This window comes from Zingiber officinale, chromosome 11A, assembly GCF_018446385.1.
Source record: "Zingiber officinale cultivar Zhangliang chromosome 11A, Zo_v1.1, whole genome shotgun sequence".
In the NCBI taxonomy this organism is placed as follows: domain Eukaryota; kingdom Viridiplantae; phylum Streptophyta; class Magnoliopsida; order Zingiberales; family Zingiberaceae; genus Zingiber; species Zingiber officinale.
Genome location: NC_056006.1, coordinates 58,075,828 through 58,095,614, shown reverse-complemented (window position 1 = coordinate 58,095,614; position 19,787 = coordinate 58,075,828). Strand labels below are relative to the sequence as shown.

The window sequence follows — 19,787 nt, the reverse complement described above, 5'->3', positions numbered from 1 at the left end:
TTAAGGTTGGGTTCTCCGAGACGGAGAGAGCGGGGTCCTGATGGCGGACGGTTAGGGAGGCGGGAGTCCGACGACGACCTGAGTGATGGAGAGCTCGGAGACAGTGGAGAAGAGGGGGTGGGGGTTTGAAATTGAGGAAAAGGTGGACAAATTCCTCCTGCATCAGCCAGCAAATCTCGCCGCCGCCGCTGCCGAGCTTGCTCCTGGATACGGAGACCAGAAAGATCCTCACGGCGTCAACAATCAAGTCCAAGGCTTCCAAAATGCTGCGAATCACCGCTAAAAATAATCAAAGTTCACACATTTGCAATTTAAATTAAGATAATCAAGTTGTCGAAACAGAGAGGTGAGCTTGAGTGAGATAAACTGGCCTTGAGTTAGGCTCGAGGCGGCAGACGACAGCTGCGGTCTTTTGCAAGGGAAGATCAGAGAGTGGCGCGGAAAGGGAGGCAGGATCTCAGAGCACTTTTTGTGGTACAGAAAATATGTCACTCGTATTTACGATCTGACACGATTTGATTGATCTGTTCTTAGATTCATCATCCCCGGTCAGATCACAACTGTAAAAAAGTGGTCCAAGAAATAAGGACATGGTAAGTGGTGGCTAGCGATTTCGTTTTTTTTTTTTTTTTTTTTTTTTTTTTTTTTGCAGGGTGGACGCAGTATTCTTCTGCCGAGACTAGAGGCGGTTCTCTCCGACCTGGTCGCCATAGGTACTCCTGACCGAGCGAAGAGCGTCGGAGATGATGGCGGTGAGTGGAATCAATCTGGCAGTTCAGCTTTCGGATATGCTATGATCAATCACCAATCAAGTCTGCAGGGAGTTCAATGCCACGAGAGCAAGTCACGGAATTGGCGGGGTGGAAGCGGCAGCGTCAGGCGGACTCGCGTCTCCATACATTGCGGGGGAGGGAGAGAGAGTTTTCGGCAGAGGCGCGCGCCATCAGCCACCAGGTGGAAATGGAGCGGCGATGAAGACGAATGACGGATTGCGGGCGGAACATGGCAGCAGGAGCGGATTAGCGAGGGAAGCGGTCGAACCGGACTTGTACCCCGTGGCCCGTGCAATGGAACGGCCGGTTTAGTGGTTCAGCCGGGTTTCATGTATCGGTTCAGTTGTATTCCTCTGGAGATCTTCGATCTCCGCATCTCGAGATGGTGAAAACTGTGGTCGGTGACGAAGCCCAGTTGAAGGCGGCGGAGGATCGCCTGTTCCAATCCGGTGTCTCCGCCGAGGTACGTTTCGTAATTCTCCAGACCATATTTTACGATTTAGGTTTCTAGTTTTACCGGGATTTGGGCGGGGGTTTTTTTTTTTTTTTCCTTTTTTTACCTCCAGGTTGGGCTTGTGATCGGGAATCTGAGCGCCAATTCCGACCGAGGATTTGTATACTATTTGATACCCACGCCGCCCACCGATGGGGGAGGACCTGCGTGCTCACTTAAACGTGAAGTCTCCGGAAATTTTGGCAAAGATGGGAAGAAAGGATCGAAGGGTGCGAAGCCGGCTTCCGAGGCGCCGGCTTCTCTCGTCATCGACGCTGATTGGGTTGCTGAGCACGCTAGGCAGGTAAAGATGAAACATTGGCTCTGGATGCTAGGGTACAACCCCCCCTGACACTTTCTTACTCTCTGTCGTCATCTTCTTTTAACAACCTCATCTCAGGTTTCAAGAATGCTGTTGGGTGGAATGAGCGTTGCTGGGATCTATTTATGGGCCTCTGAGGCGAGTTTTAAGGCCACTTCACCTGTTGTGCTTGCTCAGGTGCGATATGTCTTGATTTGGTTTATGTATAGCTTTATTCTGATTCTGTTGTAATACTTTTTTTTTGGCAGCTTGATTATGTTAGCAAGGAAGTTAGGTTATTTTATCTCCTTTTTTCTGGAAACAAAACAACGATAGATCCTTTTTGGTTAAGTAGCAAAAGCGCACCTCTTTATCTTTTTTTGTTAGGATAAAATGGAAGAGACGCATACAAAGAGGTTTAACACAGCAGAATTGAGAATGGTAAGATAGATGCGTGAAGTTATTATAAAATATAAAATTTAAGAGACAAATATCTAAGCACAATTATGTGTATCTCTAATAGATTATCAAATCAGAAAAACAAAATTAAATTGCAATGATATGAACACTGTTAGTGGATAGATTGTATTGTTAAAAGAGTTAAATCTATTAGAATGGAAGATGTAAATGGTAGAGGGAGATCATAGAAAATACTATTCAATATTTTTTAAAAAGACTTAATTGATTTGTATATTTTTCGTGATATAGCATTGCATACAGCTAAATAGAGGAAATATATCATTGCATAGATCTAAATAGAGGGAAATCTATGTAGTTGACACCTAATAGTAGGGGCAACCCATGGTTTAAAGTGCCGTGCCGAAACGGTCGAAATGGGCGAAACATCTCGTTCCGCTCGGCGACCGGCACCGACACGACCCCGGCACCAGACCCACGATAGATGCGACGTGTTGCACGACCCCATGGTCACAACAGAGGGGTTGCTCGACCCTGCAACAGTAGCGGAGAGGTCGCATAACCCTTCCGCTGTCGCTATGGAGGCATCGTGCGACTCTGCGCTCACTGTAGAGGGGTCGCACGACCAACGTGGTCGTGCCGAAGGAGTCATGCAATCCCCACGACCATGGCTGGTCGTGCAACCTTGCGACAACACCGAAGTCATGCGGGCTCGCGAGTGGTGTCGGATTTCAGATTTTTTTAAATTAAACTTAGGTTAATTTTTTTAATCAACTCCTAGTTATAGTGGAGATAATCTAAAGAGACTTTATTAAACCCTAATAAAATTATCTAATTAATTTTATATTTCATTTATTTTAATTTAAAAATTATAATAAAATTTTTATTTATCTATTTTCATATCTTTTCCTTTTTTTAAAAGATTATTTTTTATCTTGTTTATTTTTTAAATATTTATGTTAAATATTTTAGTTTTTAATTAATATATTTTATATTTAAAAATACCGAAACTATATCGGCACAGCACGATACCGAAATCGTATCGTTCCGGTCCAGGACCGAAACCTCAACATGGGTCGAAATTTTAAACCTTGGGGCAAACAACCCTTGATGTGTGAAATTTATTGCGTGCTATGAGGAATCAATGGTTGTTGGAGAAAATACAGTCCTTTTAATGGTTAACCAACTCTTTCAGTTGGTCAAAGCACATTATAGTTGTCTTCAATGTGAACTAGCAATGTGGGAATGTTGTGAAAATAATCATAAGCTCGAGGTAAGAGTTGGGCATCTCTCTTTAAGAAGATATTGTCTGGTGCTCACAATTTATCAACAATTGTCTTTTAAGTGCAACAACCTTTATCTCAAAATAGGAGCACTCCGGAGTCTACCATTCTGCCAACCTATAAGAACTTAAAACTCCTTTGGAAAGAGAGAAGAGAGGATTTAGAACGCAAGAGAGGAGATTGCCTGAATGCTTTGTCTGAATCAAAATGCAAGGGGGAAGGCCTATTTATAGAATGGAGGGGTGCAACTAAGAGACAAATTGGTAGTGTGTCTCTCTTGGGTGTTTCGGATTATGTGTGGCATTTCTTTTAATGCACAATTCACACATGCATTGCGACATGGCAATATGGCAAGGTAAAGATTATTGACCTTTTGGTCAATCATTCATTCCCACCAAGCTGGAGCATCCCTTGGTGCTTCATGCATGCATACCAAAACCAAGGTTAAAGGCATGCTAACCTTTGTTTGGTTAACACCCTAAATTGGCCAACACTCAAGCTATTCAACGCAAAAGTCCATTTGGACTGTGTTTGCACAATCAACACATCAATCTCATCAGCTCCAACATGTAGTTATTTGAGTTTCCATTTAGGTGATTAGGCCCCAAAGTCGATCCTTGCATTGAAGAGTTTAACAACCATTTATTTGTGTTCTACATGATCATGCACTTTCGCATGCCCTTGGATTTACTTCTTGCATGTATTGAGTTTGTGCTCTCATCTGATAACTCGGACTTAACTGATGACTTATTCTTGGATGTTTCCATCACTCAACTAACTCATTTTTTTGGACATTAATTTTTCATTTAGTTGAAAAATTACTTTTATGTTGATCCACTTGCGAAATAGATTGTCCATTTCCATTGCATGGTTTGAAAGGCAACATGTTTGAAATTTATCGTTCCAATAAATTAGAAAAACTTGATACTACTCGGCACATACATCTCTACCACCATGTCAAAATGTGTTATGCTGACACTTGATGCACCTTGGCATGCCATAAATTAAGATAAATTAATGTAATTTTTGTTTTTAGCTATTGTTGATACCAGATTAGTGTACCATTCCAGATGGAACATAAAATCTGAAATTAAGCATATAGTTGGCTTATCTTTCTCTTTTTTATTCCCTTCTTTTTTTCAACCTTCAATTTGCTCCATACATTAAAATGTCGGCATAATACCTAACTAATACCGTGTTAAAGACCAAAACTCTACATGGATTCACTTTTGATCCTTGGTCCATTGATTGATTCATTAATGAATCAATAATTTCTACTGGATTTATTGGTTATGAAAGCCAATTTCCATCAAGGGTTATTACATGAATCAAATTGAACCACAAATTAAAGCTTATAGTTCCAAAAACTTTCTAGGTATGGCAAGAGATTAAGAATGAAACTCAAAGACTCTCTTTTGATGACTTAGGAATATAGGAACACCTTTTTTCCATCTTGGTTTCTTATGGGGAATTGAAGGACTGTACAAAGTTGTTTTCTAGAGTGGAAGGTTTCTGGCAGTCATTTATGCTTAATTGAGTACTACAGTATGGCTTCTTGTGGTTTGGTACTTTCAGTTCCAGATCTTTTAGATGCATATCATTCTAGCTACCAAATCCAATTTGTTTCTTTACACCAAACTTGAGTTGATGTATCACAATTGTTTTTCAGGCTGTTAAAGGGGTTGCACAAGCTGCACCTTTTCATGACAGTGAGTTTGGCGAAAGATTGCTTATTCATGTATCCTATAGCCCAAGAAGGTGCAGCTCGTCATTTCTTCTCGTCTATTGAATATATTGTGAAAGATTGACTGAATATTATTCTGGAATTACTCCTGTTATTCTTTTGTGCTAATTTTTTTTTTTTTATCATTTCTATGCAAAACTGAGTTCATTAATGAGTCCTCCTTAGAAGTTCATTACATTGGAAACTTTTTTTAGGGGTCTTGCACCTAGAAGTGATAGCAAATTTGCTTGTAGCAATTTTTTTGTACAACCCCAGATCATCCATGAGCTAATCGCTTAAGTGTGTATTTTCAACATAGATGGCCAACTGTTCATAAGTAACCTCACCATGATAATTCACATATGTGCCTTTTTGAATTTCATGGCATCTTGAAAATAAATAAACAAAGTGATAAACATGCATAATAGAAGCCATGGTAGTGTTACTTCTAGTTTGTAAAGAATTGAGTGATAAATTTTTGCTATATATCTATCCATTAAGTACATTGTGGATTTTGGGTATATATTACTCTGATGTCTATGGCTATGCAATTCCTTGCTCTTCATAATAAACACATCTCATCTTGACCCTGTGTATGCTGGTTTATGAATTGTTTTTTAATGACAGAGATAGACAAAATTAAATTATAGTACAACTTTTATATGATAGTTAGAAGTTGGATGGTTTGACATAAATTCCATTCTTAAATCTGACACTCGGCAAGGATAGAGTTAGGTAATCTGATCTCTGCATGATGATTATAGAATCTTAGAAGTATTAAAGTTTCAACTGTGATTATTGAAAAATACTAATCCTTGTTTCCCCCTTTAAGGTGTTGCATATTTGTATACTATAAGCATGAAAAAGTATCCTATTCATACTGATTTTTGATGCTTATCATTATATGATTGGTTCTGATACAGCTCATGCTGCTCTGAAAGAATAGGAGAAACAAAAATGTAACTGTATCAGCTAGTCTTTGCATAATCTAACAAAGTTCTGTACTTAAGAAATAAAAAATATAACAATTCTGCAAAAAAAAAAAAATGAACCTTTTTGCTATAGTGTAGAGGTTTTCAACAGTCTTACAATGCAAACTTCTGATTCTTTTTAGAATAATTACAAACATTGCCCTGTTTCTGTATCCATATTCCTGTTGGTCTGGGCTGAAAAATGATTTTAAACACTCAAGTTTGTCTTGTGCTTTCTCTTTGTGACAGTCAAATCTCTCTGTGTTTCCTTTCTTGTTTCTAGCAATTGCTATCCTTTTCCCAAGACATTCACCATAATGCACATAATCTTTGTAGTCATTACTTTTGATAACCAAGCAATATGAAAAATTATTTAGATTTGTTTCTACATCTATTTAATTTTGCTGAACAATTCACTTTTGTTTACATTTACATAGGTGGTCCTGCCGAATCTGTACTGTGTCAGCAGGCAGTTTGCATCCATGCGACTTCAAGATGAGCAAGCTTATAGCCTCGCTTCAAGCTTTTAAATGCACTTACAATTTTGACATAAGGTACTTTTTGGTTGCAATATAATGCATTTGCACATGTTTCCAGTGATATTCTTCCTTTCAAGTTACTGGACACTCTGATGTACAGTCGTTTACATGTTATTATTCCATTGAAAAAAAAGAATAGCTTGCTTTTCATGGTTGTGGTCCTTGTGGAGAGTTTTGGCAGATCATTTAGTATTTCCAATCTGATCCCTATGATCATTGTCAATATTAGAAGTATATACCTTAGGCGCTATTGCTACAAGAAATAGTGTTAGGTTTTCATTCCACTTCATGTAATCTTGAAAATGTTTAAAATGTTATGTTTCCTTCATAACTTGTCAGTGCAAACTCTTCCAATTTCTTGTGGAGTTTTTCCTTGAATTTGCTGTATTTGACAGCTCTGCAACTCAAAGACATTTAGGAAGAGGCTGACGCATGATGGTTCTCTATTTATTGGAACAATGATAATGGTTCAACTCGAGGAGGGTGAATAAGCGACAAGCTTTTCTTTCAATTCTTGCGATCATATCAATATAGGTGTTATTATGCGATCAAAATCAAAATTAATTAAAAAAAATGAAACACACACTATCCTTAAGATATAACATGGTTTGAAGATTCTGCTTGAAATCCACAACTTGTGATGCATCTGATATGTCACCTTTAAATTCATTAAGCTACTTCCTTAAATGGGACAATGAATATGAAATGATGCTAGAATTCATTATATGATGAGCTACAAAGGTGAAGTATCCTCAATTAGACTTTCCTTAGTTGAACAAACCCTTGAGTTGGAGCCCGTCTCTCACATAGATATTTTCTACCCGAGCAAATCACCCACTTCTTGCTCGTTTCTTGTGACTACCTTGGTTGTCCTATGGTGAACCCTTGTCATTGCTTGAAAGCTTCCAGTGAACCATGTGATCAAATTCAAATGAAAAGCTTCTAAATATCCTCTGGATACACCCTCAAAAACTCAACGACATCCTAAAGATTAACGCCTAGATAAAGATGGATCCATAGATGGGAAGAGTGTTAGCCAAGTGAGCATCAAATCCAAGGATAATTTTTTGACATGCTTTCTTAAGTTTCATGGTGTTCCTTTTGGAACTTGAGTATGATGGAGGATGATCAGAAACATTTTCTTTCAGACATTAGTGCCAAATGATCCACCAAAAGAGACCTTTAAATGGAGCCCCAGTGGTCATTTTAAGCACTTGTGTCAATCAAAAACTCACTTACATCAACCAACATTTGAAATATGATTGTTGAAATTTTAAATGTCATGTTGTCTCACTGCAGTGTTGACACACTTTAAATTTTGGTGGATACTTATTTTGAGAATGAAGATTTTGATAGCCAGAATTAGGTTTATGTTAACAACCTTCATTATGAAGGTGTATAAAGATTGGTCTCCGTTTCAGGCCACCCAATAACTAAGGGTCAAAATGAAACCTAGAGACAACTTATCAACTCAAGGGCTTAGGATGAAGCTCATAGGTAACAAAATCTACCTATAAACTAAATCTTATTGATACAATCAATCTTCTTCAAGGAAATCCAAGATTACAACAATTGCTCCATCTTCAAGCTTGATGACTATCTATGAGTTTGAAGCTTCTCATGGCTCCAAACTCAATCCATATAGTCCATCATCATCCAAGCTTGATTATTTTAATCTTGAGTTCACATGAGAAGTCTTGCACACTTAAGCAACTAATTAAACACAAATGTATAACTTAAATTATATTGCCAAACTATTAAAACATGGTGGTTAAACCTAATCACAATGGAGGATTCATTGTCTCGACAATGTTTCTCTCTTCAATGTTTGACAATTAGTTTAAGTTATCCACAATAAAAACTAATAGACCACAATAAAAACTAATAGAATACATAAAAGTAACCGAAAAGCAAAGCTCCCCTCATACCATGGATTAAAATTTGCCGAGCTAGTCAAAATGGGCAAAACATTTCGTTCCACCCGACATGAGGTAGAGGAAGCATTGTGCGAGACACTCGGCCTTCGGGGAGGCGGCACACGAGGCTCGTGACCTCTACGGAGGTGGTGTGCGAACCCTGCAACCTCCGTGGAGGCATCGAGTAGGTCCGCGAGCCTGGCAACCTCCGCGAAGGTGTCGCATAGGTTTACGACCTTTATGGAGGCGGCCGTGACCTTCGCGGAGGCGACATGCGAGGCCCGTGACCTCCGCGAAGGCGACGCTGGGAGGGGAGGCGTAGGGTTAGGGGGCGAGGCGAGAGAGTTTGAGAAATTTTAATAATAAAAATAAAACTTATATTAATAATTTTAATCAACTCTTCGTTGTGATTGAGATAATCTAAATAGGCTTAATTAAAGTCTAATAAAATTATCACATTAATTTAATATATTTAGATGTATTAATATATATAATTTATTTTAATTCTAAAAATATATAATAATTTATTTATTTATTTATTTACCATGTGGGAGTCCTTTGATCCCTTTTTATTAAAAAAAATATTTTAAATATTTATGTTAAATTTTTTATTTTTTATTATTATATTTTATATTAAAAAATTATTGAATTCATATCGGCAAGACACAATGTAGGCCCCTTGGCGGCTGGCTAGAGGGGTGAATAGCCCTGCAAAAATAACACAAACCTTCCTCGAACGTTATAGCTTAATTAAACTAGCACTTGCATAAAATAAATAAGAAATTAAAAAGAAGAGGCACAACAAGGTGAGATTGTTAATCCAAGGAAGTTGAAGCTCATTATCAAAGTCTCCTTCACATGGAGAAGCCTCTTACAGCGTTGATGGCTCACAAACAAGTAGTGGAACAAACTAAAAGTGTTTACAAGTGTTGTTCTGAACTATTTGGACCAGGGCTGGAAGGATTCCAGGCGCCTCCAGGGTTAAATACCAACATGACCTAACTTGACTTGGTTGATCACATCAAAACTATCTTGGGGTACTAACAATCTCTCCATTTTTATGTGCAACACAAGTTAAGTTAGGGTAAACAAATATAAAGAAATAATAACAAGGTAATAAATTTGTAACTCAATAATGTGTAAAAAAATTAAATTATCATCCCCCTAGACTTAATCTTTCCTTCTCCCCCTTTGATCACATAAATAGGGTACTTTTAAAATGACTTTGGAAAATCTAAAATTAAAGTCTAAGAAAAAATCAGAAAAATTTTCAAAAAAAGTTGAATTTTAAACAGATTTTTAAAAGTTTGTATTTGGATAACTAATTCATAGAAAATTTTTAACGAATTGTTTATATAAAGTTTCATAGAAAAAAAGTAAATTTGCTAAAATAACTCTTATAAATATGATTTTTGTTAAATAAATTTAAACGATCATAATTTTTCTAACAGAAATTTTGACAAACTATTTAAAGCATAAGTTAAATTGATTAAATGCTTTACAGTTAGTCAATTAAATATTTTATTTCAGTAATTGACTTCCAGGCTGTGGCGAGACACTAGACCTTCTTGGATATTGGAATAACCACTTTCTAGACAAAGCTTTTTAAAGAAATTAAATATTTAACTATATCTCTAAAAGCCCAAAAAAAAACAATTAACTTAAGCATATTTTTGGAACCTAATATAGGTTCCTTCTTACTGGATTAATTAAAAAATTTCGAGGAATATATTTTCTAGATAATTTTCTAATTTTCCCCTTGTAATATCTAAATTGCCAATTTAACCTTTATAGTTCCTGAAATTTGAAGCAGACAAATTTAAACGTGCAGAATTTTTTAAATTTTCTATTTGATCCTTTAAATTTACATTCTCAATTTTCAAATTTTCAAGATCCTCTATTTCTATTTTCAGTTTTCCATTTTCAATTTTAATTTTGTCGAGATCTTCTAATCGACAGCTAAGGTTGATTTTAACTCTTTATTTTCTTTTTCTAACTTACATTAACTTTTCGATAATAGTTTTATAAACTTAAATGACTTGTCAGAAGGAGAAGGAAGAGACCGTACCTGATTTACTTTGTCGATCCCGCAATCTGAAGCTCCCCCTGAAGTGCTGCTTTCTTCCGATGTCGCTCCTCCTTTATCGATGTTCTCGATGCTCATTTCGGACAAGCCTGCTTCGTCTTCGTCTTTTTGGTGACTTGCCACTAGCACAAGTTCGGCGATTGCTTCGACTTCTGATTCGGACGACATGTCGCCTTTAGAGTTTTATACTTGTTCTCGGCTGCCTTCTTGTTCTTTTCCTTGTCCTGGTCCTTGTTCTTCAATTTTGGGCAGTTATCTTTCACGTTCCCTTCTTCATTGTAGTGGTAGCACTTTACCTTTCTTTTTCTTTTTGTACCTTGCACTTGATTAAATCTTTTAGATTTAAATAATTTTTTAAATCTACTTACCATAAATGTCATTTCATCGTCCTCGAGAGAAGATTCAGAATCTCGTTCGTCCATCTTTGCCTTTAAGGCAATACTGTGCTTTGGCTCTTTCTTCAGATCTGCACATCTCGTTTCATGGACTTCAAAAATTTAAATATTTCTTCTAAAGTACTTGATTCTAGATCCTTAGATATATAATAAGCATCTACTAATGATGCATATTCAGTAGTTCTAGGAAATGCGTTAAGCGTGTAGCTTAGCAAATCTCGGTTGCTTACCTTTTCTCTGAGATTCGTGAGTCCGGTGATGTGTTCCTTGATTCTTGAGTGGAGGTGTGTGACAGTTTCGCCTTCTAATCGGAGGTTGTTGATCTAGTTCCAGAGCAAGTCCCGTCTCGCTAGTTTTGCCTTCGTGTAGTTCCAGGAATTTCTCCCAGAGCTCCTTGGTTGACTCGTAGGCTCCGATACGGTTGACTTTTTGAGGTGGTAAAACGCTAAGCAGATGAAATTTTGTTTTGACGTTTGCCACGAAGTCGGCTTGTTCCTTCTTCGTCTACTGATATTTTTCTTTATCTTTCGGGGTTACAAAACCATATTTCATAATTATTAATAATTCAGAATCTGTTTTAAAAAATACCTCTATCTTTTTTTTTCCAGTTCGCGAATTTTCCCTCGAACTTTGGTGGGTTGATACTCGGTCTGGCCATCTTGAGTGCTTCGTTCGGTGGTTAGTCCTCCTGAAGCGAACCCGCTCTAATACCACTTATAAACCCCTTGGCGGCCGACTAGAGGGGGGTGAATAGTCCTGCAAAAATAACACGGACCTTCTTCGAACGTTATAGCTTAATTAAACTAATACTTGCATAAAATAAATAAGAAACTAAAAGAAGAGGCACAACGAGGTTTACTTGGTTACAACCGGGAAGGTTGTTAATCCAAGGAAGTTAGAGGCTCACTATCAAAGTCTCCTTTAGGCGAAGAAGCCTCTTACAGCGTTGACGACTCACAAACAAGTAGTAGAACAAACTACAAGCGTTTACAAGTGTTGTTCTGAACCATTTGGACCAAGACTGTATTTATAGCCCTGGTCGAGGCGCCTGGAAGAGTTCCAGGCGCCTCCAAGGGGATAGAACTTTATCCCTATTGCAACGCAACACGCCACGTTACGTTTTGGATAAATTTAGGTTCCGAGCGCCCGGGCCAGAAAGTCAACTTCTAGTTGACTTTTTAGTCTGGGTCTTCCACTCCGATTCTGCTTGCATTGGTCCGGGTCTCCGGCTCCGTTCGCTTGGGTGATCTTGGTCATCCGGAATAGGGTTCACCCGAACCCAACTTCCGACCTTCGAGCAATCTTCCGCTTCGGCTTCTCATTCCTCGGAAACGCCGCGCGCCTCCATCTCGTCTGCCCACGTACTCTTCCGTAGCATCTCGTTCCTCGGACGCATCGAGCTTGTCGGCTCTCTCCCATGCCGTCCTTCTCGCTAGCTGTGTCTTTCGCTCGACTTCCTGTGCTCCTAAGTTCCTACACACTTAAATAACAACAGGACCTAACCTGACTTAGTTGATCACATTAAAACTACCTTGGGGTATTAACACACAATACAATACCAAAATTGTATTGTTCTTGTCATAGATTGAAACTCCGATACGACTCTAGATTTTAAACCATGCCTCAAACTATCATGGTAAATTCTCTTTTATTTGTGTTGAACATTTCACATTTTGATATTGATCAACACCTGCACCCCTATTTTTAACATTTTGTTTGAGCTTATCATAACAAGAATTGAAAAGAAAGGTCGCCATCTATTCACCCTCAAATTTTATTTTAATGCACAATTCTTGGGATCTCAGTGGTGGAAAGTGTGTTTCTGCACTTATGAAGATGGCTTGTGGCTGCAAATTTACTTGAGCTTTACTTTACTAATGAAGTTGATTTATACTGGCACTATATTTAACCATGGCACACCACAAATGAATGTTAATGTTTTTTTTTCCATATCTTTGACTATGTTGTCATGATTCTATATTGCAGATTACCTATTTATCAAGATGGTACTTTAAGGGTAACTCTGAAGGACATAATATACAAAGGAATTACTAATCTTTCGAAAGATTTACAATGTGCCAAATTTTTGATAAATGGTCATATGGTAATTCTTTTTTATGATGATAATGTTTTGCATATTTATTTTTCTGTAAATGAACTGTGATTAGCTATCATTGCTTAGGTTTATGGCTTCAGTTTTCTGCATTAGGACAATTTTATGTTTTGTTTTTTTATCTTTTATTTATTTTTTGTTCCAATAAAAACATTGAAGAACTATATAAGATATGGGAAATGATTCATTGTAGAATGGAATTGTTTACGGCCTCCAGTCTTCTCCATATCTGAATAAAGGAAAGATTGAATTGACTGAATCCATCACTATCAGTCTGTTCTGTGTGAACTTGAAACCCAAAACATGTTTATTGTTTTCCTGCTAGCTATTTTCTAAAAGTTTCCGGTAATTAATTAACTTCAAGGTTAGTTTTAGCCTTTCTTCCACAGAGTACTGAATTCTGAATCCGTTTCCACTTTCCGGGAATATATTTATGGTCTTTTGTCCACAATTAGCACAGATACGAATAAAATGATTGTGAAGTTGATAAAAAAACATCTTCCAATCAATGTCGTATTAATTAATTAGTTATGCTCCCATCTTCACATGTGTATAATTCTCTTCCTTTTCCTTCTATTGTCTAGGTGACTGAGGACCTACAACTATTGTCAAAAAGCACGCATGACGTTGAGTTCCTCGTTCCTTTCAACAAAACTATGTCTAGTGGAGGTGTGTTTGCCTTTTTTTGAAAGAGAATGCCTTACTACTTCCCTCTAGTATTTCATTTTTCTGTTATGATTTGAAATAGACTATAACTGTGGAATTTCATCATATAAAGAATTCAGCTCAGAGGAGATGGCAGGCCTAGTTTCCTTCAATGGTTCGGTTGTTGCTTTTGCATACCTGGCTCCGAGAGAACCTTTTTTGCAAGCTATATCAGACTTAAAGGTACTTCATGTGTTTTTTAGCTTGAAATTTGTGTCAAGCCAAGAAACTATGCAGGGTGTCATTTTTCTTATGGCTTCTTCTATATGGTTCCTGAGATGAGAAAAACAGCAATGGTTTGTTAATTTAGTTGGTCCGTACATATTGTATTCCATGTTCAGAAGAGTAAGAAAGGTCTGTTCCCCTGTTTATATTGGTACCATAGCTCACATTGAGACCATTCAGGGCACAGTTATTCCATCAACACATTTTTCCTTTTTTTATAATTTTCTCTGATTTCCTTAAACTCAGACTATTAATTTGGATGAAATGCTTCTGGTGGTTTATGTTTAAGCACATATTTAATATCATTAGCAACTTCTGTTTACACAGCCATGGTTGAAACTTTGTGCAATATGATGAAAGTTGGTTTATCTTGACTTCTTTCTTGGTGTAGAGCTTGATTAATTGTAGAATCAATAATAGAATGCTAGTCTTGAATGTCTGTCTTTCTTATTTTAAAAGACTACTTACTGGAAACATGGTTCATATTTGAGGTAGGGAGACAGAAGTAAAGATCTTTTACATTGTGTATGTGCACAATGTTGAATGCTTTTAAGTAAGTTTTTGGTGTTGTTTGTTTAAGAGTTTGACTAAGTAACTCTGCATAAGTTACTGCTCAATTCAGTGAGTGGTTTTTTCTTACCTAAATAATAATATGTTTGATGAAAACTTAATATATCTCTGTTATTGTTATTCTACTATCAGCTCAAATATTCTATTCCATAAGAAAATGTAAATCCACTACATTAGCGGCCCCCAGTGTCGGGCCTGTCGGCTCTACGGATATGGAGGGAGGTAAATACAGATACAGGTGTTAGGCGCATGGTGGGGTAAATCCCAGGTCATTAGTTCCTGAGAATCGACCCCTGACCATTACGCCAGAGATGTCATACGCCCATCATCTACACTACGCCCTGGGTGCAATTCTATTCCTTAAGGCCTCTATGCATTTTTGTGGATCTTATATGTTTACTTGTCTTTTTCTGCAACTGAAATTACCACTTATAAGTTGAACTTATTAGTCATTCTATTCTGGTGTCATGCTTAAGTCTGTGCCATGAAAAACTTATGTGGCTTTCTTATGTCAGTGTGATATAACTTCCACACTAAGGAGTAGATTGGAAATGATTGCTGATGAGGCAGAAGAAGGTGCTTTGTCGACTAATGCTGGAGCAGAGAAGCCTATCCATCAACTTACTTTGGATGAGCTAAGGTTGACTCTCTACTTTACCATGAAAAGCATTCATACGAATCAATATGTGATTCTTTCCTATATTCCAAACTGATTGTCAAATGCTGAGCTATGGTTGACTTTCTTCTAAGCCATATCCATGGGTTTGATATGGCAATTACGGATTTCTGTTAGGCCATGCTGAAGATATGAAATATACAAGAAAACTCATGTATTCCCAATGTATAATACTTGTCCAACTAAAACATTGGAGGATTTCTTTTAACAAATAGCTTTTTTTTTTTTAACAACTTAAGAATTTCTAATATTCAAGTTTGGACATCTTAGTGTTTTGATTTTCCTGTTTACTCTTTGTGTGCAAATTTGTACTAGAATCAAAGTCTTTGATCTGAATTTCTAGAATTTTAATATTATACCGTCAGTAACACTGTTTCCGGTGACCTCCGAATTCCTCTCCTTATATTTGTTTGATTTAATCACGTTACTGTGAATAGGATTCCACTAAGGCATCATCATTCCAAACACAGCTCTTCCACCAAAGTGCTTAGCTTGGTTTAAGTGTCTATTTGATTTTTCAGGGTGCCAAACACGTCATTCCAAACACAGCTCTTCAATTATACTACCTCCTCTGACTTTTAATTTCCTTTGTTTTTTGACATCGCCTATCTTACATTCATATTTGAGTATATTGCCATTCGAGGGGTCTCATTTTAACATTGAAATCATAGAAATCCTGACTAGGTTGGTTTTCTTCTAAATGAACTTTATCATCTTTTGGAGCAAAAAAAAAAAAAAAAGATGAGAAAGTTCATTTAGAAGTGAACCTTCTAATCTTTATTTTTGCTTCAAAAGATGAGAATGTTCATAACATCATACATACTATAAAACTCTCTAGCGTCCTTCTGAAATCTAATTGATATATTGCATTTTATTTTCTGACAGGAAACCATGTTCCGTAACTTTTCCAAGACGAGTACTTGTTCCCTGGTTGGATGGCCTATTCATATGCGATTATCTACAGGCATCAGAGACTTCTGAGGTATCTTTAATCCAAGTTCATTTTATTTCAGTCTACGGTCATTTTTGTCACAGGCATCGTTGTTTTCAATCAACCTTTGCAAGAAATCTACTTTGTTAATTTCCTACCTCTTAGATCTCATTTCAGCAACTATGTTTATTCTGGTAATTAATGATTATCTCATTGTTCGTCGATGTTCAGGATATAAAAGATCACTGCAAAGAGATGATGGCAATGGAAGCCCCAATCGAGGTCTCAACAGTGGTTGATCTTGAAACTACACCAAGCGACATGATTGCCAGATCATTCTGGCATGTTGCACATGAACATTTACCATCTCCATCTCCTGCTGTTGAATGCAGAAAACAGCACCCAACCAAGGCAGTCCAAACTGCACGATCACAAACCAGCAATTTCTACTTTCTTTTAGCTATTCTTGTGCTCGTGTCAGCTCTTGTGGTTGGATGGGCTATCGGAGTCTTTGGACCAGTGAATACTCCTAGTTAACTGGATCAATATTCGATGGGTTAGCATTTTTAAGATGCAAATGAGATAAGTTCATCAGATTGAGGTCATTAGCTTTGTCAATGTAACTTTTTTTTAGCAGAATGTTGTGTGATCTAGCTTTATGTATCTTCTTGAACATGAAAAGAGAGATGTAAACATGAGAGATTAAACTTTGTTTCGAAAATATTCTTTGTTGGAGGGTGAAAAAAAATTCAGGGCAAATGAGGAAAATTTCCTATGTGAACAATTTCTAGGGAAAGTTCTTTCTTCTCTTTTCATTTCTAGGGAAAATTCCTTGTCTTTTCCTGAGTTTTGAATAAAAATTTTGTTTTGATTTCAAGTGGAATGGATTTTTTTTTATACAAAAATTAAATGGCCGTTCATAATTTGCAAAATCGTCAAATGATGTCTCATTCCCAATTAAGGTTAAATGGGAGTCTCATTTAACATGATTATCCAAAAATATCAATATATTATTTGACCATTCGGTCATGTAAAAGTTAACAGTTGATTTTTACAATAATAATTTTATATATTTTAATTTATTTTTTTAATGATAATTTAGTTAAAATAGTAAAACGAGCAAAACAAATAATGATGATTCTATAATATTTATTATAGTTTAAATAAATATTATTTTACCACGATGGATAAGCTATTTGTTAATTTATATAATGATGATTTTATATCATTTTGCTTTTACTTTTACTTTTTTTGAGTGAATTTAATTAAAGTAACATTTCAATAAATAAAATAAATATGCAGACTCCATAAACTCATTTACATTTCAAATAAACATAATAGATCCAAAGTATAGAAGTTAGCATATAGTTGTTACATATTATAAAAATTATTCGGTAATTTATACTGTAACATTAAATATAAAGGTATTTTTGAAATAAAATCATATAGGGACAACCATTTGATTTTTTTTTTTAAAAAAAACTAATATGATGTTTTTTTTTAATTTGGAACACCCTTTCAATTTTACCTTTTTTTTATCTATAAACTTCTATTTCTAGTAAAAAATTATTTTACTCTCATTCTTTAATTATTCTTTTGGAAATAACCACTGCAATTTTATTATTTTTGTTTTACTCGTGTTATTGAAATGTTCTTAGAGTTTACTATTGTGATTGATCTCCACACTTTAATTATTCTTTTGAAACAACCATGACAATTTTATTGGTGCTATTTCACTCTACAATCATGTTTATGTTATTGAAGTCTCCACATGCTGAACAATTAGTTAGAGGATGATAGATTTATTATAATATGATAGAGATAAAATCCTAGCAAATGCACACTCTCGGGGAAAACTTCTCTCACCCTTATTCACTTAACTCACTTGACGATAAGCTATAAACTAACCTCACAATATACATTCTTTAATATAATCTAGAAATGAGTTGTGAGAGACACTTAAGATGAATATAATCATCTTCCTTCTTTAATATAATCTAGAAATGAGTTGTGAGAGACACTCAAGATGAATATAATCATCTTCTGTTATAATATATATATATATATATATATATATATATATATATATATATATATATATATATATATATATATATATATATATATATATATTTATTGAAATTTTTTTATAATTACTATTGTCATTGATCTCCACACTTTTATAAATGATGTTATTGTTGGTTAGTCCTAGGAAAATCGTATCGATTCCACTGTACAAAATTTTTTTGTACAAATGTCGAACATTTCCTTAAATAACCTATTGTGTTCTTTAGAAGTTAAATTAGGAATCGCAGACGTAACTTAACATCATTGATTCCAAATTTAACTTATCTGTTCTTAATGGTTTAGATTTGAATCACAAGCGGAACTTAACACTATTGATTCAAATCTACCTAAGTTATTAATTCCACCACTGCCTAGGCAAAGCCTTTTAAGGAAAGCTAATATTTATTTCTATAAATAACTCTAGGTTAACCAAAAAGAACAATCGAATCACAAATTCGAAAAAGAAGAAAACACAAACTAGAAAAACTATTTCGAAAACTCTAGAATCATATGCCTCTTGTGTTTGGTATTTCCAAAAATAACAATACAAAGAAAACTAGTATGATGCGGAAAACAATTACTAGTTATACCTTTCTTTGTAAGCAAAAATAACCTCTTGATCTTCTACCGTATTCCTCTTCTAACCTCGGATGTTGTGTGGGCAACGATCTTCCGAGACGAGAACCACCAAGCACCTTCTTCTTCCTTCTAGGTTTCGGCCACCACAATTCTCCAAGAGAAGTAGAGGTCCGGCCACCACCACCAAGCTCCAAGGGATGCAAGAAACAAAACCTCCTTTCTCTCCTTCTTCTCCTAGCTAGAACTGGCCACCATCAAGAGAACCAAGAGGGGTTGCCGCCGGCCACAAGAAGAAGAGAAGAGGGAGAAGCTAGGGCCGGCCACCAAGGAGGAAAAGAGAGGAGAAAAATAATAGAGTCGTTCACTCATGAAGGCACCTCTACCCCCTCTTTTATAATCCTTGGTCTTGGCAAATAAGGAAATTTAAATAAAAATTTCCTTAATTCTTTTGCCATGAAAAGAAAAATTTATTTAATTAAAAATAATTTTCTCTTTTCAATTTACAATGGCCGGCCACTTTAAAAACAAAACAAGGAGAGTTTTAATTAATTAAAACTTCCTAATTTGTCTCCGGAAATTTATAAAAATTTCTCCAATAATTTTTCCCTTCATGGTGGTTTGTAAAAAGGAAATTTTATAAATTAAAATATTTCTTTTAAACATGTGGATAAAAAGAAAGATATCTCTAAAAATTAAAATCTCTTTTAATCTACAAATAAGGAAAGATATCAAATCTTTTCTTAATCTTTTGTAGAAACTTATAAAAGAGAATATTTAATTTTAAACTCTGTTTTAAATCATGAACATGGTTAAAAAGGAAACGTTTTCTCAAAATTAAAATCTACCTTTCAATCTACAAATAAGAAAAGATTTCAAATTTTTTCTTAATCTTTTGTAGAAAGCTATAAAAGGAAAGATTTAAATTTTAAACTCTCTTTTAAAACCATGATATCCACATAAGAAATAATTTTAACAAAAATCCCTTTTTAATATGATGTGACCGACCACCTAAGCTTGGGCTCCA

At 35.8% G+C, this 19,787-nt stretch overlaps 1 protein-coding gene across 2 annotated transcripts; it reads left to right on the top strand.

Annotated features, from left to right (window-relative positions):
• The first annotated feature begins 830 nt into the window (after window positions 1–830).
• On the top strand, window positions 831–16,994 carry LOC122031851 (protein odr-4 homolog). Of its 2 annotated transcripts, none has more exons than XM_042591036.1 (11): window positions 831–1,236; window positions 1,340–1,570; window positions 1,667–1,765; window positions 4,937–5,025; window positions 6,399–6,515; window positions 12,884–13,001; window positions 13,595–13,679; window positions 13,759–13,898; window positions 15,026–15,150; window positions 16,072–16,168; window positions 16,349–16,994. In XM_042591036.1, exons 1-11 carry the CDS (start codon window positions 1,156–1,158, stop codon window positions 16,652–16,654), a joined length of 1,488 nt encoding a protein of 495 aa, XP_042446970.1. In that variant the 5' UTR covers window positions 831–1,155; the 3' UTR covers window positions 16,655–16,994. The 2 variants fall into 2 exon arrangements, with proteins under 2 accessions (XP_042446970.1, XP_042446971.1); XM_042591037.1 differs by having other exon boundaries at window positions 836–1,236; window positions 13,789–13,898.
• Window positions 16,995–19,787: the final 2,793 nt, after the last annotated feature.